Source organism: Mauremys reevesii, linkage group 2, assembly GCF_016161935.1.
Source record: "Mauremys reevesii isolate NIE-2019 linkage group 2, ASM1616193v1, whole genome shotgun sequence".
NCBI classification, from domain to species: domain Eukaryota; kingdom Metazoa; phylum Chordata; order Testudines; family Geoemydidae; genus Mauremys; species Mauremys reevesii.
The window spans coordinates 142,560,439-142,586,788 of record NC_052624.1 but is presented as its reverse complement, the minus strand read 5'-3'; the positions used below and the strand labels follow the sequence as shown (position 1 = coordinate 142,586,788).

Here is a 26,350-nt window from a genome sequence, read left to right as displayed (position 1 = left end):
TCTGGGTGCAGACTGCATTATGTAGGCTATACAAAGCTGTTCTTATTTCATTTAAGACAAAATACTGTGGAAAGATTATTATTATTATTCCCCAGAAGTGCACTATTAGTGTTCAGAAATGTGCTAGCCCCTTTACTGAATAAGTGAAAGAAAAGATTGTTGAGGAATGTCAATAAAACAGCCCAATCTTGTTCCCACTGAATTAATGGTAAAGTCACGTCCTTTGTGTTCATACAAAATCCAAGTGACTTCTGTTCAGACTTCTGCCAAATTTGGGTGTTAAAAATTAGACATGACACAATAAGTAAGGATGGGAAACATAAATGTGGGGAATGAGAAGGGAAGGCAAGTGTTACAGTAATAATTGTATGTAGTTACTCATTTTAGTCATGTGTATATCTGAGTTCTGTTGGGCGTGGTACTTAAGGTACTTATGGGAGTTACAGCTAAAATGAATATTTTTAGGTAGGAGTTGAAGAAGGTGGTAATGGAGGCTTGGCAAAGAGGAACTGAAAGAATAGGGTGCACAGAATGGGTTTACAAGTAATCCAATGTTTTAATCTTGTTAGCCAGTGGTCTGAAAGACTAATGCAAAGCAGTTTTAGAAACCACAGAAATGATGAAACATTAGTTCCCCACTGTTTTATATATTTATTTGCATATAGATAGAGTTCTCTTATTTATAGCGACTAATTTTTGTCTGCTATATTTATGTACATTAGAATAATCTGTAATAATAATTGTACATATTTGAAGTCCGTAATGTACCATTATGATACGTAATTATATATCTTTCATTTATACTTAATATATTTCAAAATAGCTTTGGTCAAGTTACAGTGGTGCTTTGGAATAAAATTAAAGATGAAATGTGATTCTAATGAAAACATTTAAGTGTTAATATTCTTTTTTTTAAATTGTATTTTATATGATTTGCCTGCTGAAACACATCTAAATGAGCCATGCAGACATTTGCTCTTAAGCGTTTGGTAATTTCCAAATTGAATCTTTTAAAGTGGAAATCAGCTAATGGTGTGAACAGTCATGAAGAGTGATATGCTGAGAAGGAGCTTAGGCACAAGACTGGAAACAGTTTATTTCTGTTTGATGTCAACATAAGATATTGATGGAATCTGCCTATTGTTTCACCATGGTGCTAAATGCTTCCTTATTGTGTCAGGAAAAAACCATAAAATGCTACACAAACCTAAAAAAAAACACGTTTGGAAATGGATTTACTTTTTTTCTCTCTGTAGTAATAGTTGTGTATTGAGTGTCAAATTTAAGTATATTGTAAGCGAAAAAATTCTGAATTCACAATGACATCATCAAATCAGATCAAGCCCTAGATATTTCATAATTTTTTTTCTTGCATTTAAAGTTGTTTGCATGCTACCTCAGTTCATACTGTAAGTACTACATCCTAAGAACTTTCTATATTAAAAAGTTTGCTTCTTGTCATGTTCAATTTCTTCTGATGCATATGATGTTCCCTTTTGCCATTTAAAATGCCTTGGGGAACTAGTGTTTCACCATTTCTGTGGTTTCTAAAATTGCTTTGCATTAGTCTTTTCAGGCCTCCGGATAACAAGATTAATAAAACACTGGATTACTTGTAAATCAAATCAGGTGGAAAACATTTGAAGTAAGGGCTACAGTATTTAATATGTAAGTGCTATTAGTATTAAATCCCCTAGTCTACATGAAAAAAACACCCTCAAAGTTCTTAAACTGAAAAGTTAAGAAAAAAAGTTAATCCTCTCAATGCACTTTTGTTGTGTTCCTCATGTAATGTTTTGAAGCAGCTACCTACTCCATTTGCAACCCTCCCACTTGGTGAAGGTTGACAGAAAACCTTTATAGTCACCGCATCAACCATCAGTTAGGTGCACGTGGGAAATAACCAGTTGCTTTCTTTGCTGTAAGGCTTTACAGCTGTACTGTCAAGTCTGATATGAAGTCAGTCACAGGCAAATGGAATGTTTTCAACTTACACTGTGTCTTTTCTGTTTACTTTGAGGATTTGGTGGAATATGTGTGGAAGGGAGATGAACTACTGGAAATCACTTGGCTGCACTGCCAACTAAAAAGATATCAAAAGGTAATCCAGGAAAACAACAGTATTGACCCCACAGCCATCTGGCTTGGAGGACAGACAGCAGGGGAGAACTATGATAATACAACAAGTCTTACTGCTACTGCTGCTCTGGATGTGTCTGCCACATTCCTGCTATGCAGAAATGCTGTTCAGAAGGACAACTGACCACCAACCAAAAGGCTTTGTAGCACGTGTATCCGGGAGTGATGGAAAAGCACTTCACCGCCAGAAACGGGGCTGGATGTGGAACCAGTTCTTCTTGCTGGAGGAATATACAGGCTCTGATTATCAATATGTAGGCAAGGTAGGTCTGTATTAAGGTTTGATATTTCTCCATTACATCCTTATATATTTGTCCTACTACTGTTCTCAAGTTATCATTCTCCTAGCTGAATGGTTGGTTTTCCAAGCAACACTATACAAGTTGTTTATCTGCTCTATTGGAGATCTCTAAAAGTAATAATGCAAAGAGTTGCTTAAAACTATTTAGAAACATACAAATGTTTTAAACAAGTTAAAGCAGGGCTCGGCAACCTACGGCACGCGTGCCAAAGGTGGCACGTAGCCGATTTTTGATGGCATGTGGGGCGGGCTGAGCCGCTCAGCCCGCCACAGCTCTGGGGTTCCCGCTGCTGGTCCATTGCCAGCTGAGGTCCCGCCGCCGGTCCCACTCAGCGCCCGCTGCCGGCCTGGGGGAAGGAGCCCCAGGCTGACAGCAGGCTGTGAGCCCAGCTGACAGGAGCCGGCAGGTGAAACCCCAGCACTGGGGTTTCCACCGCCGGCTCCTGCCCACCGGGCTCCCACCGCAGGTCCCACTCAGCGCCCGCTGCTGGCTTGGGGTTCCTTCCCCTAGGCTGGCAGCACGCTGAGACCCCAGCTGGCTGGAGCCAGCAGCTGAAACCCCAGAGCAGCAGCGGGCTGAGCTGCTCAGACCGCCGCCGTTCTGGGGTTCCCACTGCTGGCCCCTTGCCAGCCGGGGTCCCACTCAGCACCCGTTGCTGGCCTGGGTGAAGGGACTCCAGGCTGGCAGTGGGCTGAGACCCCAGCTGGCAGGAGCCGGCGGCTGAAACCCTAGAGGGGGGCTGATAGAGATGCTCAGCCCACCCCTGAAACCCCAGAGCTGGGCGGGCTGACCTGCTCAGCCTGCTGCCGCTCTGGGGTTCCGGCTGCTGGCTCTTTACCAGCTGGGGTCCTTGCTGCAGCCCCACTCACCTTGTTTCCAATGCAGGCCCCCTGCCAGACAGGGTCCAGGCTTCCGGCCCTGCTCAGCCCTACCAGCCGCCAGCTCCACTCACCTCAGCCGCTGATCTGGGGTTCCAGCTGCTGACCTCCTGCCAGCCAGTTATCAAAGTATAACTCAGAAGCCTGTGTGCAGCTTAAAGTATTTAAATAGGTGCCACCAGACATTGGAAAACTCAGCAAAGGCAAGGATCACACTAAACTAATAAGATCTGCATTTTAATTTAATTTTAAATAAAGCTTCTGAAACATTTTGAAAACCTTGTTTACTTAACATATAACAGTAGTTTGGTTATATATTATAGACTTATAGAGAGACCTTCTAAAAAATGTTAATGTATTACCAGCACGTGAAGCCTTAAATTAGAGTGTATACATGAAGACTCGGCACACCACTGCTGAAAGGTTGCCGACCCCTGAGCTAACGTGTATTTCACAAGTAATTGTGTGATCTTCACAGCATTCTTACCACCACCAGCTACCTACTTTTCTCTCCTATTTCTGAATCTAGTATTTTAAAATTATTTCTAAAATTGTTTCATATTTTTTTCTCTGACTCTTTTCAGTTTCATGCAAATGCACGTGGAGTCCTATCCTTTGTCTTTACTCTTCGCATACAATCCTTTCAAACACAAAATGGCCTCCCTCCTTCAGTGTTCCCTATGTGTGAATAAACTGCAGAGGATGAATGTCATTAACAAATGTGATGGAAAATAAATATAAGGAATGAAATTGTGAATTTAATGCTACTGACACCAAGAAAAGAATTCTGTACTCCCAGATTAAAGGATAAATTAATAGGCCACTTTCTGTATTGACTTCACTTGATGTAGTCCGATTTTTTTTACGTCAAGATAGTTGTACTGAGTCTGTCAGTGCAGAACTTGGCCCAGTATTACAGAGCCCCATGGTGAGGGAATAGATGGAATAACTACAAGTGATGAATGGTAGCAGTTGTAGAGATGAAAAATAAGTAATTTTATTATAGGCAGCTACTAAAAGTAAAACAGCAACTTGCTCAACCAAAATCTTCCTGCTTTTACTCCTTTCATCCAAAGCAGGTGCTAATGAATCCTTATTTAAATGCAAATTACTTGCCCAAAGTCAGAGTAATCAGAGTAGTGCAGAGGCCATGCATGAGGTAGGTAAAAAAATGCATTGACTACATTCTTTATTTCTTAACCCTCCTCTGAATGAACTCCCATGGTTAATCAAAGACAAAACCAAGATAGTTCCTACATTCTGTTGACTCTGGATTTTTGGGAGTCAGGCACTATAGCTCCCTTCTGAGCAACTGGTTTCTCACATTTCTCTTCCTAGCTATTGGTTTCTTAGCTTACATGAAGTCGGAATTTTGTCCATTAAAATGCGGCTCTCTACTTCCTTTGACTGTATCACTAATCATTAACTATTGTTTGAGAAAGCACCAGCTGAGGCCTTACATTTTTGCTTTTGTTAAACAACAGATTCATTGAGAAGCAACCAAAATGTAGATTTCAGTGACAGTAGATGCCTATTCTGAAAAGATTTAATTATACCACATTATCCTGGGTAATATCCACATCATGTTTTGTTGCCTTGATCAGATTAAGGTTCATGACTCAAATAACCTCATGTAATACAAAATAACCTGATGTATTATATAGGTTTTAATTAATTCAAATAAGCCAATTCTCTCTCTCTCTCAATATAAAATGTTGGGCTTTTGTGCTGAAGAATCATGACAAATTGAGCATTGTACAGCCATACACAAGCTTTGACAATATAGACTCAGTTAGAATCAGAGAATCAGAGAATATTAGGGTTGGAAGAGACCTCAGGAGGTCATCTAGTCCAATCCCCTGCTCTTGTTCTGTCATCTGTACTACTGAGAACAGCCTAGTTCCATCCTCTTTGAAAACCCCCTTCAGGTAGTTGAAGGCTGCTATCAAATCCCCCCTTACTCTTCTCTTCTGCAGACTAAATAACCCCAATTCACTCAGCCTCTCCTCGTAAGTCATGTGCCCCAACCCCCTAATAATTTTTGTTGCCTTCTGCTGGACTCTCTCCAATTTGTTCACATCCCTTCTGTAATGGGGAGACCAAAACTGGACACAGTACTCCAGGTGTGGCCTCACCAGTGCCAAATAGAGGGGAATAATCACTTCCCTTGATCTGCTGGCAATGCTCCTACTAATAAAGCCCAATATGCTGTTAACCTTCTTGGCAACAAGAGCATACTGCTGACTCATATCCAGCTTCTCATCCACTGTAATTCCCAGGTCCTTTTCTGCAGAACTGTGCCTAACCAGTCAGTCCCCAGCCTGTAGCGGTGCATGGGATTCTTCCTTCCTAAGTGCAGGACTCTGCACTTGTCCTTGTTGAACCTCATCAGATTTCTTTTGGCCCAATCCTCTAATTTGTCTAGGTCACTCTGGACCCTATCCCTACACTCCAGTGAATCTACCACTCCTCCCAGCTTAGTGTCATCTGCAAACTTGCTGAGGGTACAATTCATCCCATCATCCAGATCATTAATAAAGATGTTGAACAAGACCAGCCCCAGGATTGACTCCTGGGGCACTCCGCTTGATACCAGCTGCCAACTAGACATTGAGCCATTGATCACTACCTGTGGAGCCCAACAAACTAGCCAGCTTTCTATCCACCTTATAGTCCATTCATCCAATCCATACTTCTCTAACTTGCTAGCCAGAATACTGTGGGAGACCGTATCAAAAGCTTTGCTAAAGTCAAGATATATACATCCACCGCTTTCGCCATATCCACAGAGCCAGTTATCTCATCACAGAAGGCAATCAGGTTGGTCAGTTATTTTCATTGACATGATGATACATGTGCAAAACTCAAGAGATTTAAACAACAGTCCTGCACTGGGATCGACTGTGCCTCTATGGAGTCTTACTGATGTTACTGGCGATCTGCGCAGGTGCAGGTACCAATGAAAAACTGGGGCTTTATTTTGGGCTCAGAGCCCCCAGAGTTTCATTTTGAGCCTCAGTCTCATGGAAGCCAACACACAATACAAATTTCAGCTGATTTTAGTCAAAACCCACCATCTTATGGAACAATCCTATGAAATGTAATAGGGGAGAAACCAATAGGGTTCTATGAGAGTTATTCTTGCAGACTTGTATAAATTAATAGCGTGAGAATCCTTTCCATAGATTCTCCCAGCCATTGTATGAAATTATATAGCAGGTATATATTTTTCTATTAAATTCCGTAGGACTGTCTTATAAGAGCTTGTACATTTTGTGCTTACATTAGTAACCGTAAATAGGCTCAGGTTCCTTAACTTCATAATTTTTTTTATTTGAATCTTTTGCAATCCTGGCCTTAGTTTTTTGTTTCTATTAGGGCTATCGATTAATCACAGTTAACTCACACACACAACTAAAAAAAATAATTGTGATTAATCGCACTGTTAAACAATAGAATACCAGTTGAAATTTATTACATATTTTGGATATTTTTCTACATTTTCAAATATATGATTTCTATTACACCACAGAATACGAAGTGTACAGTGCTCACTTTATATTATTATTATTAATTACAAATATTTGCACTGTAAAAATGATAAACAAAAGAAATAGTATTTTTCAATTCACCTCATACAAGTACTGTAGTGCAATCTCTTTATCATGAAAGTGTAGCTTACAAATGTAGTTCTTTTGTGATATAATTGCACTCAGAGACAAAACAATGTAAAAATTTAGAGTCTATAAGTCCACTCAGTCCTACTTCTTTTTCAGCCGATTGCTAAGACGATCAAGTTTGTTTACATTTATGGGAGATACTACTGCCTGCTTCTTATTTACAATATCGCCTGAAAGTGAGAACACACACTCGTATGGCACTTTTGTAACCAGTGTTGCAAGGTATTTACATGCCAGATATGCTAAAAATACATATGCCCCTTCATGCTTCGGCCATCATTCCAGAGAATGTGCTTCCAGACTGATGATGCACGTTAAAAAAATAATGCATTAATTAAATTTGTGACTAAACTCCTTGGGGGAGAATTGTATGTCTCCTGTTCTTTTTTACCCACATTCTGCCATATATTTCATGTTATAGCAGTCTTGGATGATGACTCAGCACATGTTTGTTTTAAGAACACTTTCACAACAGATTTGACAAAACGCAAAGAAAGATACCAATGTGAGATTTCTAAAAAAAGATATAGCACTCAACCTAAGGTTTAAGAATCTAAAGTGCCTTCCAAAATCTGAGAGGGATGAGGTGTAGCGCATGCTTTCAGAATTCTGGAAAGAGCAACACTCAGATGCAGAAATGACAGAATCCTAACCACCAAAAAAGAAAATCTACCTTTTGCTGGCGGCATCTGACTCAGATGATGAAAATGAACATGCATCGGTCTGATCTGCTTGGTTCATTATCGAGCAGAACATGTCATCAGCATGGATGCATGGCCCCTGGAATGGTGGTTGAAGCATGAAGGGACATATAACTCTTTAAAGCATCTGGTACATAAACATCTTGCGACGCTGGCTACAACAGTGCCATGCGAACACGTATTCTCACTTTCAGATGACATTGTAAACAAGAAGCAGGCAGCATTATCTCCTGCAAATTGTAACCAAACTTGTTTGTCTCAGCAATTGGCTGAAGTAGGACTGAGTGGACTTGTAGGCTCTAAAGTTTTACATTTGTTTTATTTTTGAATGCAGTTATTTTTTGTACATAATTCTACATGTGTAAGTTCAACTTTCACGATAAAGAGATTGCACTACAGTACTTGTATTAAGTGAATTGAAAAATACAATTTCTTTTATTATTACTGTGCAAATATTTGTAATAAAAATAAATATAAAGTAAGCACTGTACACTTTGTATTTTGTGTTGTAATTGAAATCAATATATTTGAAAATGTAGTAAACATCCAAATATAGTTAAATAAATGGTATTCTATAATTATCAGTGTGATTAATCATGATTAATTTTTTTAATCACTTGACAGACCTAGTTACTATATAAAAGTTTTATACAACTCTAGTCCTTTGTATGCAGTTGCAGACTAATCCAGCTATATTTCCATTTAAAATACCCAATTTAGGAGTCAACTGTGCAGGGAACATGGGGTGGAAAAATGGGCCTTCCAGACAGAATTTGTGCTTTTAAATTATACAGTGTGTACATTAAAACTCTCACGTACTGTAATAATAGACACTGACCAGATTGATACGGGGTGTAACATTTTCAAAAGTGACGTAGGAGCCTAAATAATGATATTTTGGAAAATTTTACACAGGTTCTAGTCTTGCAGTCCATTCTTATGTGGTTCATTCAACTGAAGACAGTAGGACTATTCATATAATTATAAGTACTGCAGAACTGGGCTCATAATATCTAGAAATGTCAGTTCAAAATATTTACAACCGACATCTAATTTTTGCTAGGAAATAGACAGAAAAATGAGTTGTAAATGGACCAAAGGATAATGAGGTAGTGCCACTCAAGGAAGGAAGCAGAGTGTTTCTTCCTCATTAACACCCAAAGAGTATGGTGCTGAGAGGTGGTGAAATTCTCAGGACAGACAGTAGCTTATTTGTAAGTGGAACTTGGTGTTAATAATCAAGATTCTGATTAACACCTTGTAGCTGGTAGCTAAGTAAGTTTATTCTAATTTTTTTTAGTCCTACTTTCTATTAAAATTCACTTACAAAGTACTTTATTTTGGAAAATAATGCGGGGAAGGACATTCCTAGTAGTTTCTTTAAATATTTCCCTTTTAGTTCTCCCATGAAGCATCATTGTTGCATCTATGGCTGAAGGATTGAAGTTCATGAAAAAAGAAGAGAAAATAGTTATAATAGTCCTTTTTTTTTCTTTTTTTTTTCTAAGGGTGGGGAATGTACTGAAAGCAAAGTGACTTTTTTTTTTCCCTGAGGAAGGCAACAGTTATTAAAATTCCCAGGAAATATTAGTGGCAAGTAGGAGTTCGAGAATGACAGAAGCTTAAATGTGATTAAATTACCTTTGTCAGCCACTATTTCCATTTATTATTTATTTCTCTGTGTGGATGTAGTTTCAGTGCTGACCTTTAAAGACTATTATTTATTGCTTGTACTTACAGGAACATCCAAAATGTGCTGGGTGCTATGCAGACATTTTTTAATATTTATTTCTGTTTATAATACATCTTTCAAAAGTGCCTACGCAACTTCAAGGCACTCTTGCCATGAATCAAAAACACAATTGCATAGCCAAGCCAGCAGCACGTCCTCATTCCAAACAGAACATAAATGATTGGTGATAAAAACAGTTCTGCACAATACCTCACCTCACTCACAAATAGCACCCATCATCATCTTCTTACCTCTCAAAAGGCTTGGGGAAATAAACAGGCCTGCAACATGCCCAAAGACCAAATGTTATGGACTATTGTAAATGAAAGTGTGGAGTAAATGTAAAAGCTAAGAGCACCTCAAAGAGAATGCCTTGCTAGCAACTCCCTCTTTTCTACATGGAGGCATTTTTAGTTCTGGCACCTCCACTGACTACAACTGTGGCAGTATAGCATTGAGGGGGAGAAAGGGACAGGATCCTTGCTCTGAGGTGTTCACAATTGAAGACAACAAGCCACATATTGAGTTGTCAGAGAGGGATAAAATATTATTTTTTTAAACATCTACTGTCCCCCACTGCCCCCCTACCTGGGCATTGTTAGTTGTCAGTTTTCTTCTGGGCAGAATAGTAGAAATGGGTCTTGTGGAAGGATTTAAAGAGGAAGACAATAATGGCCTTATGGGCTGGTTAGGAAGAGTTTTCCATGTATAAAGAAAGTGACAAAGGTGGTTGTGAGGGGGGATTCAAACAGCTTATTGAGGCTGGCATTGCTGAAGGATCAGAGCAGGGAGAGGTAAAATGATATGAGAAATGAGAAAATAAGTAGACGGGCAGAATTGAGAACAGGTTTGAAGATAAGGTTGCAGTTTCATGTTTGGTATATTTACTTTGTGAGAAGAATAAATCCAATCTGCACATTCAGAACATCCCACCTGAAAAGCAGCGGAAATATATCAAAGTATATTTATGAAAAGCCACCTTCTACAGCAGATGCATTCTATGGTGCTTTACTGAGCCAACCACCCTATAAAGAACAGAACAACAAGAAAAGTGTCATCATTTAACCCCTGTTTCTAAAACACAGACATAGAATAAACAGTTCCGATTTCTTTTTGAAGTCTTCACCTTTTATAAAGTTAATATATTCATATCTGCCTTTCAGGATTCACAGCTGAGGCTGGGAAGAAGAGGAATGAAGCCTTATTTCTTAAATAAATTGTACTCCTCTTTATTGTGGTAGTGCCTAAGGATCAGCTTAAAATGGGTCCCTATGGTGTTAGCCACTATACAGAGTAGCCGACAGTTCCTGCCCTGAAAAGTTTGCAATCTAAATAGACCAGACTGACACAGGATGGGAGAAAGGGTAGAACGGACAAGCAGACTGAACAATGTGATGTTCCACAATATTGTGTGTGTGTTGAGGTAGTTAGGAGGTGCTAAGCAAAATGGAAAGAAAAGGGAAGAGAGATGGAAAGTTGAAGAAAAGAAAGATGATGGGGACAAGCGGGCAAGTTGAGGGTACGAGGGGCGGGTGTGGAGTGAAGCTGAGATGAAGAGATTGTGAGGGAGTAGGTTGAAGCAGTCAGTCAGTCATCGAGAACGTCCAATCAATGCTGTAGAAAGTTCTCTGAGTGTCAGACGCTGCTTCTGCTGCTGGAGTCTCTGGCTGGCTCCTCTTTGCAGTTGTCCCCAAAGGCCACAAAGGGAGGGGAGACACCCCTTGTGTCCTAGTTTCCCCAGAGTTTGTGTGGAGCGGGGGCAGGAGGTTTGTATGTGAAGAGGAATGTAAGATTGAAACAAATCATTCAATTAAAATAGGCCAAGAATGTAGGGAAAATGTTTGCCAAGGGGAGAATTTCAAAGTCAAAGTGCTTAACATAATCTAATTTTAAAAATGCAAAATGCCGTTAATATAAGGACTGCAGTGGTATGATCAGAAGAAATGCAGACTCTAAAGTACCAGATTCTTCATGATTGTGATATCAAAGCTGTTAGCTTCCTAAACTCATGGGTGAAATTCTCTCTGGTAAATCACATCTCTTAGTATGCATCCATATCTCTAGCATATCTATCTGAAGACTGCTGAATATCATAATATCCAATTAAACGATTCCAACCTGTGAGTGAAGTTCAGAATGCAGCTTGCACATTGCTTGTTTTGTGGCCTTTATTATTATTTAAGCCAGTTCCAGAAAATACAACTGGAAGAATATTATAGGAATGTAGCCTAGATTATCATGAGCAAGTTACAGGATATACCTAACTCAGTAGGAACCAAAATGTCACCAATTAATGTTAAGAAAGCAGCTATTCAAGCACATTTGTGACCTGCTGAGATAGACACAACAGCTCTGAATATATTGCAGTAATTCTGGGTTTAACTAAATAATATATGAAGTGACTTTTTTTTTTAACAAGGATATATATATTTTAAAACCTCAATAATTGTGTTATTTTCCCCAATAACATTGTACTACATATTGTAAACTCTCTGGGGAAGGGGCCAGGCCTTCCTTTGTGTGTATGGTGTGTAGCACCTTGTGGGTGCTAGTTGAAATGGATGGTGATGATAATACTAAAGCATGGCTTATTTATGTCAAAAACTATATTTTTTGTTTCCATTATCAAACACTGTCCTTTTTGGCAAACGAAAGAAAATTAGACCCAGAAAAGGAAGACATTATAGGAGGATGTGATTTACATATGGATTGTAGAATCTACTGGAAAATCTTCGTAATGCTATCATAGAAGATGATAGCCTACAACAAAGCAACTTTTCATAATTCCAGAGAGGTGACTCAGAGATTGAGCTAATTGAAGTTTAAAATTCTAACAGACACAAGGATTTTATCTAGATTTGTTGTTTTATAATAATGATTAAGAATTCTATTCTGTTTTAACTGTGGTGAAAGGGTAACATGACCTTAATGTGCCCAAGGACTGATTCCTACTTTATTTCCTCCTTTGTTTTAGTGCCAGGTGAAATTTATTTATTTATTTTTAAGAAAGAGGTGCTGTTACAAGACATGTCATTTTCAAGCTTGTTCTGCAAAATTGGATTAATCCTAAATATACCTGAAGAAAAAAATTAATGACTTTTTCCTACAGAACCAAAAGTACTGTTCTAACAATTATCATCTTAAGGAAGTACCATTGTGTGTCAAGAATATCATAATTCACACTTGTATTCAAAAAGGTCTCTCTCTCTGTGTCTGTACTGAACAGATCTATGCCAGCTGTAATAACTTTTTCCCAACACACTACAACCTGTTCATAGTAATTAAGTGTCCAGGAACACCTATAGTGAATGTTGTGAAATGATTTGAAAAACTCTTCATTTTTTTCTGCTATTATATGTACATGTATCACAAAAGATAAATTAACATACACAGAAGAATGCACATGGGAAAACACTACAGCTACAGGTTCAGGACAGGAGCTTTTCCTGTGTTTCACCTTAATTATGCAATTAGTTTGACTTCATAAAGTTGTTGTGGCTAAATGTTTTGCAGTGGGTAAATGGACTATAATTTCATCTCTACAGGTGTGGGTTCATATCTTGTTCAAGTCTCAAGTGAAGATGAGTTTGATAGTCTAATCCTAGTTCTCCTTTGTCTGTAGAACAAAAAGCTACCAGATAGATTGACATTTGGCAGTTTCTTCCTGAGAGCAATGAAAGAGTGGAATGGTGAAGTTGTTGTAATTGGTATTGTAAGGCATTTGTGGGAGCTTTTCTGGCAAACTTACTGTATGATGCTTGGTTTAACCATTGCTATCAATCTGTCCTTTTCTTACATCAGCACTAATGCCACTCACAAATGTAGAATGAAAACAAATCACTTACAGTTTTAATTAGTTTACATTAAAGGAGTGCACAGTATAGGATGTAGTTTGTTGAAATGAAGCTTACAGTACTTTTTATCCTAATTCTGCTGAAAAGAATTAACCATTAGTTAAAGATGAAGCTTTAAAGTTTCCAGTTTAACCTGATTTAACCTGAGCAGGTATTGAAAATATTTTTGTTTCATGTGTTAATAAATTGATGTCCTCAGATTTTGAGGCAAAATGTTGAAAGGCAGCAATATTCCGCATCCTGTCATCTCTCACTGACTCTTACTGACCCTGAATTTATGAGATAGACTTTGCTCTTCTATAGCTAAAAGACTCTTTATCCTATTCTCTTCATGTGTAGATGATAGTTGGTGTTATAGGATCTCATAGGACTCTCATAATCCAGGAAACTATACCCTGTTGTGTATGTCTCAAATAGGACTATCAAAATCTGGTTTTGCTTCATGAATTCCCACATGCAAAATTTGAAAATCTGGAGAAGTTAGTTAAGGGTGAAATTTCACCTTTTTAGACATGGTGTTTCTTAACCAAAAATAAATACATATATACATAAAAGAAAAAGACAGAAGTAAACCTTGGATCAAATTGAAATTTTTCAAAAAATTGTTAGGCAAAAAATTGCATATTTTTCCATGGCAAAAATAACTGCGGTTTTCCTCCTCCCTTCATTTTGGAGGAAAAACATGAACATTTTGATGCAATACCTCAATTTTTGGATTTTCTCCCCCATCACACTACTGTACATATTTTCCACCCTGTTCTACACATCACTCTCAGCCAGTGGCAACTGTGTTCACACAACCAGTCACCACTCAGGTCACTGGAGATTACCCATGTGAGTAAAATGAGCAGGATTTGGACCAACACCTCCAGTGGATTAGTTATGTCACAAATTGGAATGTTTATATATTCAATACATTCCATAAGAAAAATCTGACTGGGCCAGTAGGTAGGGTTGCCAACATTATATTTCAAAAACAAGTGACTGTTTTCTCAGCACCCTTCCCTTCCTCTCCTCCTATTACTATTGTTATTATTTATTATGCATTATTTATTATGAATTAATTAAAAATCAGTACTCATCTACATTTGCTAGGGTATTTCTTGCTGCTTTTTGCAGCACTCAGCAACTCCCGACCTTGTTGTTGAGAGGTGAAAAAATAAGGGATGTCACTTGTAATATAGGACTGTTGGCAACCCTACCAGTAGTTATGCAAGAATAGAAAGTGTTATGTTTCATGGCATACCAGAGAGAAGTTAGATAAAACATAGAATACTCCTGATGGAAGGTTGTAACATAACACTACTTTATTCGTTAGAAATAAAAATAATATGCAAGAACCCATAAACAGAGAGAGACAAGGCAGGCTCTCCCTAAAACATAAAGACACAACTCACCCCGCCTTACCCTAGGCTGTCTGTTAGTTAACTGACTCCTAGGCCCAGATTGCACACTTCCCTGCAGATCTCCTTAGCCTGCAAGCAGGAGCAGGAAACCCTCCCGAAATTTAAAGTGACAGCTTGTAATTTTCACAGTTTTCAATACACCACAAAAGAAGCAAGCATCAGTAAACAGATTATCACAGAGTAGAAGTGACAGCATGTGCAATAAGGGGGAATGTAACAGTAGTATGAAAGTGCATAATTGTACTTTCTTTAGAGTAAACATACATAAAGTCCATGAATACAATTTTTAGTGATTGAAACGAAAAACACTGAATGTGGGTCATAATATAATAATAGCCCAATGGATTTAATGAAAAAGAAAGATGGGCCCAACTAGCAGCCATAAATCCCTCAAAATTTGAGTGAGTTTGTCTACAATTCTGAATTTTGCAGCTCATACCCAAGTCTACCCAAAGTGAGGGGAAAATGAGCTAAGATCAAAAAGATCGAAGTAGCAGCAGCAATCAAAACTTGATGAAGTTTAGAGAAAGAAAACATAAAATACATATGGGTAGAGTCTGTTAGTGTTCAGAAATTTGTCCAATAATGTTACAGATGGTAAAATGTATAATATATTCAGGCACGAAGAAAGGAATTTAAGCAGAAATAAGAAGATGCAGCTACAAAACTTACAGGACAGTTAGTATCCACTGTGCATGCTGTATCATATCATAGTGTCAAAACTCTCTATATATGTAAAAGATTTGTTTAGGTCATCTAACTCTATTCCCCTGCAAATGCAGGATTGTTCCCTATGGTTTATTTTTCAGAGCTTTGTCCAGTCTTATTTTAAATGGCATGTGTGTCACTTTTGTAAGCTGTGCCACAGTCTACTAGAGTGGTTAATTTTGTTAACCCATTTGTCTTCAGTCTGTTAAGCAGTGGTATAGGGAAAACAGTGCTCCAGTATCATTTGACCAATGTTGTTCTAATAAAACAGCCAAATATTTGACATCTTGCAGTAATGATTGAAAAGAAAGATAAAACACTAAATAGAGCTCTGTAAACATGCTAAATAAAACCAGAAACCATGCACGTGATCTCAGGCCTCCTGCAAAACTCTTTTCAGATACACCAAAAACTTTGGCAGAAATCTGCAAAACTTCTAGTTGGGTCCAAAACCAGGCAACTTTACATGACACTAGATTTCATTTCAGCCAATTGTCTGCCAGCAGTCCCAGACTCTTCCTTTGCTGTCACCTGTATTCTGGGAGGAGAAACCTAGGGTTCTCCTTTAGCTGTCCCCAACAAGCACACATTTGGTGTCATCAGGGATGATTGGCTATCCTGCACTCCTTTTTTAATATATTGACTATAAGCCAACTCCTCCACAAATCTATTGGACCTATATTAAGAAGAGTGGATAGTATACTACCTCACCATGCACCTGGAAAAGCAGGATGGGGGCATAGGCCAACCAGCTGCTGCTGAAGAGCTAGGAGGGAAGGAAGGACACTCAAACAAATGCTGTAGGGAAGGAGGCTAGAAGGCTAATAAACTTTCTCCCAGAAGGCAACTTAATATAATGGGGAAAGTCTGAGCTGTTAGGTGGGGGGCACAAAGTTTCCTTGAGTTTAACTTAGGTTGGCTGGAAGTTTGGATGGATTAGTTCTCAGTTCAAGACCAATCTTAGAGATCCTCTAAATGCCATAGACCCCTTAAGGGCTGTTATTCCACACCTGATTACTTTCTAGCCCTGCATTTTATATATCTGAAGACCGTTTAGGCTCTTTAACTAGTGTAAAACATTAACAAGCACTAGTACAGTGTTCATGAACTCAGTTGCCTCCTGTCTTCCACCAATCTGCCAGAATAAGAACATAGGAATGGCCATACTGGTACACACCAATGGTACATCTCACCCAATATCCTGTCTTCTGACACTGGAGGGTGCCAGATGCTTCAGAGACAATGAATAGAATAGGGCAATTATTGAGTGATCCATCCCCTGTTGTCCATTCCTAGTTTCTGGCAGAGAGGCTCAGGGACACCCAGAGCGTGGGGTTGCATCCTTGACCATCTTCGCTAATAGTCATTGGTGGACCTATTCTCCATGAACTTTATATAATTCTTTTTTTTTAAACACAGTTATAATTTTAGCCTTCACACGATCCCCTGGCACTGAGTTCCACAGGTTGACAATGTGTTGTACGCAGAAGAATTTCCTTTTCTTTATTTTAAACCTTCTACCTATTAATTTCTTTGCATGGCCCTGGTTCCAGTGTTATGTGAAGGGTAACTAGCATTTCCTTAATCACTTTTTTCTACTCCTCTCACGGTTTTATAGAAATCCGTCATATCTCCCTGCCCCTTAGTTGGCTCTCGTCTAAAATGAACAATCACAGTCTTTATAATCTCTAGGGCAGGGACAGGCAAACTTTTTCGCCTGAGGGCCGCATTGGGTTTCATAAATTGTATGAAGGGCTGGTTACGGAGGGGGTCGTGGCCCAGCCCCCAACTCCTATTTGCCCCCCCCACCCAGGACTCCTGCCCTATCCAACCTCCCATACCCTGATGGCCCCTCTGGGACCCCTGCCCCATCCACACACCCCTGCTCCCTGTCCTATGATTGCCCCTGGATCCCTGATGCCCCATCAAACCCCTCCTCTCATTCCTGACCCCCCCGGGACCCCTGCCCCATCCAATCACCCCTTCTCCCTGTCCCCTGACTGCCCCCGAACCCCTGCCACCCCATTCAACCCCCCTCCTTCCTGACTGCCCCCCCAGAACCCCTGCCCCATTCAACCCCTGTTTCCCCCAACCACCATCCACACCCCCGCCCCCTGACCACTACCCCAAACTCCCCTGCCCTCTCTCCAGCCCAGCTCATTTAGGCCCCATCACTTTTTATGTATAGTTGGGATTATGTTTTCCAATGTACATTACTTTGCATTTATCAACATTTAATTTCATTTGCTATTTTCTTACCCAGTCAACCAGTTTTGTGAGATCCCTTTGTAACTCTTCACAGTCAGCTTTGGACTTAAGCTTTTGATTCATTTTGTATCATCTACAAACTTTGCCACCTCACCATTTACCCCCTTTTCCAGATTATTTATCAATATTTGAATAGCGCTGAACCAAGTACAGATTCTTGGGGAACCCCACTATTTATCTTTCTGCACTGTGAAAACTGACTGTTTGTACTACCTTTTGTTTGTTATATTTTAACCAGTTACTAACCCATGAGAAGGCCTTTCATCTTATCCCAGGACTACTTACTTTGCTTAAGACCCTTTGGTGAGTGACTCTGTCCAAAGGCTTTCTGAAAGTCCAAGCACACTGTATTGATTGGGTCACCCTGTCTGTTGATCCCCCAAACAATTCTAATAGATTGACTCTTCCCCAACATATCATATTCATCTGTGTCTAACAATTCTGTTCTTTACTGTAGTTTCAACCAATGTGTGTGATACTGAAGTTAGGCTTACCAGCCTGTAGTTGCCAAGATCACCTCTGGAGCCTTTTTTTAAAAAGCTATGTTACTTTAGCTATCCTCCAGTTATCTGGTACAGAGGCTGATTTAAGCAATAGATTACACACCACAGCGAGTAGTTCTGCAATTTTATATTTGAGTTCCTTCAGAACCCTTGGGTGATACCATCTGGTCCTGGTGACTTATTACTGTTTAGTTTATCAATTTGTTCTAAAAGTTGTTCTACTGTCATTTCAGTTTGAGACAGTTCCTCAGATTTGTCACTTAAAAAGAAAGGCTCGGGTGTGGGAATCTCCCTCAGATCTGCAGCAATGAAGCCCGATGCAAAGAATTCATTTAACTTCTCTGCAGTGGGCTTGTCTTCTTTGAGTTCTCCTTTAGTACTTCGATCACACAATGGCCCCACTAATTGTTTGGCAGACTTCCTGAATCTGAATCTATCAATCATGAAGGGTGCCGTAAGCTTTTAATATTGATCCAGGCCATGAAGGAAGTGTAAGTGGATTCAATAGAGAATTGTTAGGTTTGATGGGTAGGTGCAGGCAGGAGAGTTTATTTTAACTGATTTTGCCTTTAACTTTTGTATGTTTTTCATACTGTATATGCACTTGGAGTGCAAGCCATTGTTTGTTTGTTTTAAAGAAAGCAAGCAACAGATTCTGAGCACCTTGGAGGATCAGATCCTGAAATTCTAGACTATAGGCAGGATGTGTTTGAGAGAGCACGATCTTGGGGACACTCATACTATGGTGATGAGAACAGTATAAATGATAGATGGTTTTAGCTGAACTGAGAAGGCATGTTTGCAGTGGTAGAGATGTTAATTACATATACAGTTCTATATTCAGTAGGTTGTTTACTATGTCAGTAAATTAACTGATAATGAAATAGAGAAGTTGACATAGTCACACTGACTGTTACTCTAGGTTTTCTGCCATTTGCCTCTTTCATCCCTATAAGAAAATTATTTTAAAACATTCTAAAATTTTCCTTCAAAACCGACCAGTAGCATTGATCTGGCATTGCAGCATCTCATTTCTAAATGAGACAATCAGTTCAGTCTAGTGCCAGCACAAAAATATAATTCCATTGATCAGCTGGCAGGGAGATTTAGAGTGAAGACTGTGTAGATAGTGGGCACCCTTCCACTAGACATACAAGAGAATTAATCATCAGTGAAATGTACTTAGCTACCATCATGCTGAGTGCTTGCAATCCTGTTGGGTGGTTTCCAACCAAGGATTTTTAAACTATAATGTGCTTCTGTAGGCTGGCTTTTCTTTCCTTTAGGAAAGAAAGAAGTCTATGTAAAACAATATTCATACTTTAAACTAGTGTCTTAGGAAATATTTTTTTCTATCTTTTAAAGTGATGTCTGCCTGTCACAAAAGAATTTTTTCTAAAAAGTAAAAAACTGATTAAACTGAGATGATAAGTATTCATAGCTGTAGCTATGGAAAAGCAGAGTCCACTTCATCACAATACAGTCATTCACTCCAGGAATTAAAAGTGTAATAAAAAAGGAAGCTTCAGAAATGTTTGACATATACCTTGTTTGAAGTTATAAATGTATAAATAGCTGAAAACCCTGCAGTTTCAATAGCAATTTAAAGTCTGGCACTTTAGGGGTATTTCTTTTATCAAATGCAGATAACCTTTTAAAAATCCTATATACACAGATAAAATGAGGAGTGGAGGGTGTTGGTAAGTGAAAATCAGTCACTTACAATAAAATCCCCAGGAGGGGGTTGTGTCTAAAAAGTCAAAAATGATTGTTTATCTTTTAAAAATGTTTCTCTGCTGGAAGTCTTGTCTTATTTTTATACTGAATTTTTGTCTGTGCAGCTGATAAACAATGTTTAAACATAAAATTCTGCATTAAACAGTGCCCTTGTGTTTTTTGAGGCAATATATAATTTAGATTCAAATTATTTGTTGTCCTGATTGGACAGAGGAACATTGCTCTTCTGAATAAACACACAGAACAGCCCACCCATCCCTGTTCCCCACTAATGTTGCTGTTGGTTCATGTGTCTCACCCTCGAGTATGTTCCCATTCTTGATTGTTTTCATGGCTCATTTTTTAGGAGGTTAAAGGAGGAGTTGCTCCTCCATGCAGGGCATTGTGTGCATCATCTGCTCCCTGTTTTGCCCTGTGGCAGTTTTAAATAGGCAGCCTCAAACCAGCTTCTGTGTCCTTCATGTTTGAGAATGACATCCATCTGAGAGAATGGGAGTGAGACCTGTCATGGCCAAGAGACTAATGGCTTGAACTTGCATGCTGATGAGCAAATCCTGCAGGTACTGTGCTACCTCCAGCTACCATTGACTTCAGGGACCTCAGCTGTTTCCAGGATTAGGCCTGGAATTTCTGGAAAATTCAGAAAATGCTAGACGAGAGAAGAGATGCGAATGGAAAAGAAACAGGCTGCAGGCCCCACCCACAAATCCTGCTGATCCCCTCTCCTCACCTCTTGCCCCTATATTCCAAAGGCAGAAGATCAACAGAAGTTCAGAGGCATCTATATGCTGCATGAGCTTATACTTTGGCAGCTGACTCCCCAACTCTGCCAGTGCAGCTGCATGACCAAGACTCACCCTTAAAAGATTTTGCTTCATAGAAAAGGCTCTGTTGGAAAAGCAGCATGGACCCAGACTCCTATTACCTTTGCTTGGGTCATCTCCATAGGGCCAGAGGAGTCAATTATGTGTCTGTTAGCCTTGCCCTACCCAATGCAAAGGTATCCACTCCTTGTCCCCAGCCTAACTCTTCCCCTGAACTTTTCTATCACATGGATTCCCCCTTGGATGGAAAGGCATAGTGGTATTGTGGCCGGGGCTAATGCATGCACAGGGTCACCACCTCATGTAGATCTTGGGGGCATGATATGTCCTTCCTTTACAATTATTTTCCGTGACTTCTGAGCCAGCCTTGTTCCCTGATGACTGTTTTCTCTACTTCAGGGGTTCTCAAACTTCATTGCATCATGGCTTCTTTCTGACAAAAAAAAAAAAAAAACAACATAACCCCAACGGGACCGAAGCCTGAGTCTGCCTGAGACCTACTGCCCTGGGTGGCGGGGCCAAAGTCAAAGCCTGAGCCCCAGCACCCCAAGGACTTCAGCCCCTGGCAGAGGGCCTATAGCCTGAGCCCTGTCACCCAGGGCTGAAGTCCTTGGGCTTCAGCTTTGGCCCTGGGCAGTGAGACATGGATTTCAGCCCTGGGCGGTGGGGTCGGGTTTTGGCTTTGGTCCTGGGTCCCAGCAAGTCTAAGACAGCCCTGTTGACTCCATTAAAATGAGGTCGCAACCTACAGTTGGACAATCAGTGCCCTACTTTAAACAATTTTCTGTCAAAAGCTCCAAACTACTGAGACTTCATGGCTAGCAGTAGTGGCTGGATATAGAGCTCATCATTGTTGCTCCTCACATTGGCCAAAGAGAGCAACTAGAGAATTATACCAGTCACTCCCATCTTTGTACACCAGCGGCTAGTGGGAAGGATACAAAACAATGATTTTTTTGTTGTTGTTTAAATACGGGTTCATTTTAAAAAAATACCCATTTAAAATTAAATTTGAAATTTACAATTTATATTAAGGCCTAAATTTATTATAATCTATTAAAATCCTTTAAATACAATATATATAAAATATATTTCAAAAGAAATACATGTTTGCTGTCAAGTTTTAAAGAAAGTCAAACCACTGAACTGGTGGAAGTCACGGGGTAAGCACCAAAGCTGGAACAAAAGTACTAAACCAACTTTTGACAGCGGTAACCTCTTCTTCAGGTACAAAGAGAATATTTTCTTCATTTCAATTTATTCATCTAGCTCAGTTCAATGATTAGTTTATTTCAAGTTAAGAAACCAACTGAGAGATGAAAATGCTGAAAAGCTTCTTTTCTCTTCCAAACTGAATAAAAAGTTAGATGTAAGAGGATGAAGACTACTAGTTCTGAAATTCTGAAGGGCATGGTGACCAGAAACAATCAGCTCAATTCACTAACTACAGATATTACTTCCTTTGTTTAATAAATCAGTTTTAAATGTAATATGTTTTGATAAACTTTTTTCTATGGATCCAGCACATAAAGGCTAAGCACTGTTGTTATTACCTAAGCAATCCTGGTTGTAATTTAGTTAGGTTAGTAAAAAAGGTTAAAATGATAACAAAAAAGGAGATAAACAACGATGTTGAATTTCACAAAAGCAAATTCTGACAGAATGAGATGAGCATTGAAGGAAATTGAGCAGAAGACATCAAAGTAAACCAGTAGTAAAAAAAAAAAATAAAGAAAAAGAAAAAGAAAAAAAAAGAGAACATCAAGGGAGTTATAATTTATGTAAATATAATTTGTTCAAATATAGTATGAATCTAAGAAAATACAATTATGACATTTTTATCACTTTTGAGGAAGCTAATAAAAAGAGCTGATGATGTAAAGGTGGATGCCATTTACTTCAAATTTAGTAAAGCGTTTAATAAAGTGCCAGAAAAAAATGAATCTCTAATTTAGTGTAAGTAAATATGTTATCAGTATTGACTGCATGAGCGGCTAAATGGATATGGTTGGATATTAATACAGAGGGAAAGCATTTAGGGAAGATATAGTTTGAATGGTGGAATGTCATAGAATCATAAAATATCAGGGTTGGAAGGGACCTCAGGAGGTCATCTAATCTAACCCCCTGCTCAAAGCAGGACCAATCCCCAACTAAATCACCCCAGCCAGAGCTTTTTCAATCCTTACCTTAAAAACCCCTAAGGAAGGAGATTCCACCACCTCCCTAGGTAACTCATTACAGTGCTTCACCACTCTCCTAGTGAAAAACTTTTTCCTAATATCCAACCTAAACCTCCCCCACTGTAACTTGAGACCATTACTCCTTGTTCTGTTATCTGGTACCACTGAGAACAGTATAGATGCATCCTCTTTGGAACCCCCTTTCAGGTAGTAGAAAGCAGCTATCAAATCCCCCTTCATTCTTCTCTTCTGCTGACTAAATAATCCCAGTTCCCTCAACTTCTCTTCATAAGTCATGTGCTCCAGCCCCCTAATCATTTTGTTTGTCACACAGATCAGTACTAGAAGATGTTTTGTTCTCTGTAAATATCTATTATTTAGAAGAAATATTCAACAGTAAGGTAATTAAATTGTATGATGATGTAATGAGATTTCCACCTCCTCTTTTTTGCCCCCTATATGTTTGAGTGACCCTTAAAGCCCAGGAGAGTATTTTGAGTCATCCTGGAAGGATAAGGAGCCAGACAAGTGAATAGCTTAATTGAGGGGCAATTAGACAGATGATCTTAATATCCTTTTAAGTCAGTCCCTGATGGGTGCATCCTAATAGAGACCATTCAGTGGAGCAGAAGTAATTCTTATGCTACCAGACTATAGGCAAATTAAGGAATAATAGTGAGAGGGCCACTAAGGAATGTAGAGTTGGAGGGATGCAGGGGGTTAAATGTGGAGTTGCAATTTGAGAAAAAATGGAGGAGGTCTCAGGATTGATTCCTGGGGGAATTCTGAGCCAAAAACTACAAAAACTACAAAATTCTGTGCACAATATTTTAAAAATTCTGCTTATCTTATTTGTCAAAATAACACAATATAATCACACCAGTTTCAATTATTTTGGTAATTTATTTCAAAATACTTGTCAGCAAATATGTCTGTAACAATATAGACAACAAAAAAGATTCAGGCAATGTTTTTTGACAAATAAATTCCTTACTAGGCATATTTATACCGAACTCTGAGTAATAATTCATTTAAACTACAGTTAAGAAATGTATTTCCTGCACCCCTCAGAAGCAGTGAAAAAGGCTTGGGGGACTCAGGGATAATGGAGGAGCTGCGGGAAAGGGAAGAAATTGCTGTGCAGGAGCCTGGGAGTGAACATGGTGGGTTGTTGAATGTTGATGGGAGAAGTATAGAATGTGGGGGAGGGGGGCTTGGAGGGGGAGAGATTTTTAGGGAGTTGAGGATCCTCCCCCTTGCAGACCCTGGTTGACCCCTAGTCTGCCCCATCTCTATGTGTCCCTGCAACCCATTCAGCCACTCGTTCTCCCTCCATCCCCATGTGGCCCTGCACCCATGCTCCCATTCAGCCCCTCACTCAGTGCTGCCATCCCACTAGCTCTTGTATTGTGGGGAGTGGACACTAGCTCTTGTGTCCACTCCCCAATTTGTCACTCCCACTAGCCCTTCTGAACCCCAATCAATGTGACCCCCCAGCAGCCCCTTGTGATCCATGCTGTCCATCTCCCCCAATACATTAGAAGCAAGAGGAAGACCAAGGCCGGAGTAGGCCCGTTACTCAATGAGGTGGGAAGGACAATAAAAGAAAATGTGGAAATGGCAGAGGTGCTTAATGACTTCTTTGTTTTGGTTTTCACCAAGGTGGTTGGTGGTGATTGGACATCTAACATAGTGAATGCTAGTGAAAATGAGGTAGGATCAGAGTCTAATATGTGTAAAGAACAAGTCAAAAATTACTTAGACAATTTAGATGTCTTCAAATCACCAGGGCCTGATTAAATGCATCCTAGAATACTCAAGGAGCTGACTGACTGAGTCATTAGCTTTGAAAAGTCATGGAAGAAGGGAGACATTCTAGAAAACTGGAAAAGGGCAAATATACTGCCCATCTATAAAAAGGAGAAAAAGGACAACCTGGAGAATTACAGACCAGTCAGCTTAACTTCTGTACCCAGAAAGATAATGGAGCAAATAATTAAGAAATCAATTTGCAAACACCTAGAAGATAATGAGGTGATAAGTAAGAGTCAGCATGGATTTGTCAAGAACAAATCATGTCAAACAAAGCTTTCTTTGACAGGGTAACAAGCCTTGTGGATTGGGGGGAAGCAGTAGATGTGGTATATCTTGACTTTAGTAAGATCTTACATGATCGTCTCATAAACAAACTAGGGAAATACAACCTAGATGGAGCTACTATGAGGTGGGTGCATAACTGGTTGGAAAACAACTGGTTGGACAACAAGCTGGAAGGGCATAACAAGTGGGGTCCCACAGGGATCGGTTCTGGGTCCGGTTCTGTTCAATATCCTCATCAATGATGTAGAAAATGGCAGAGAGAATACACTTACAAAGTTTGCGGATTATACCAAGCTGGGACGGGTTGCAAGTGCTTTGGAGGATAGGATTAAAATTCAAAATGATCTGGACAATATGGAGAAATGGTCTGAAGTAAATAGGATGAAATTCAATAAGGACAAATGCAAAGTACTCCACTTAGGAAGGAACAATCAGTTGCACACATACAGAATGGGAAATGACTGCCTAAGAAGGAGTTCTGTGAAAGGGATCTGGAAGTCATAGTGGATCACAAGCTAAATATGAGTCAACAGTGTAACACTGTTGCAAAAAAAAGCAAACATTATTCTGGAATGTATTAGCAAGAGCATTGTAAGCAAGACACGAGAAGTAATTCTTCCACTCTACTCCACGCTGATTAGGGCTCAACTGGAGTATTGTGTCCAGTTCTGGGTGCCACATTTCAGGAAGTACGTGGACAAGTATGTGGACAAATTGGAGAAAGTCCAGAGAAGAGCAACAAAAATGATTAAAGGTCTAGAAAACGTGACCTATGAGGGAAGATTGAAAAAAATGGGTTTGTTTAGTCTGAGGGGGGACATAACAGCTTTCAAGTACATAAAAGGTTGTTAGAAGGAGGAGGGAGCAGGTTTGACAAACACCTGTCAGGGATGGTCTAGATAATACTTAGTCCTGCCATGAGTACAGGGGACTGGACTAGATGACCTCTCGAGGTCCCTTCCAGTTCTATGATTCTATATCCCAGGCCTCCTCACCTGGCTCCACAAGCAGGACACCGTGAGAACCCAGCCTCTCCCCATCTGTCTCCATGGCTGGCTGCTCCGGCCCTGTTCCAGCTGCCTTCTCTTCTGGTGCCACAGCAGCCCCTGGTGGGCAAAAGGTATAATTTGAGCTCCTCCCCAACAGAATGTATTATTCTGTGAGGGGAGGGGGGGGAATCTGCAAGGGACATGAATTCTGTGCATGAGCAGTGGCACAGAATTCCCCCCAGGAATATGCATTTGCAGCCTTTCCTTTCTGCCAACCCAAATGGTTTTTTTTTCATAGATGAATATTTCTGGAATGCACTGGGTACTAAAACTAATAGGGCCAGAA

At 39.6% G+C, this 26,350-nt stretch overlaps 1 protein-coding gene across 2 annotated transcripts in view; it reads left to right on the top strand.

Annotated features, from left to right (window-relative positions):
- LOC120399033 (cadherin-10) overlaps positions 1 to 26,350 on the top strand; it is a 155,689-nt gene that overhangs the window by 57,425 nt on the left and 71,914 nt on the right. For both annotated transcript variants that reach the window (XM_039526903.1, XM_039526902.1), the window contains exon 2: positions 2,021 to 2,402. In XM_039526903.1, coding sequence (XP_039382837.1) covers positions 2,172 to 2,402 — 231 coding nt within the window. In that variant the 5' untranslated portion in view covers positions 2,021 to 2,171. The remainder of the gene's footprint in view (positions 1 to 2,020; positions 2,403 to 26,350) is intronic.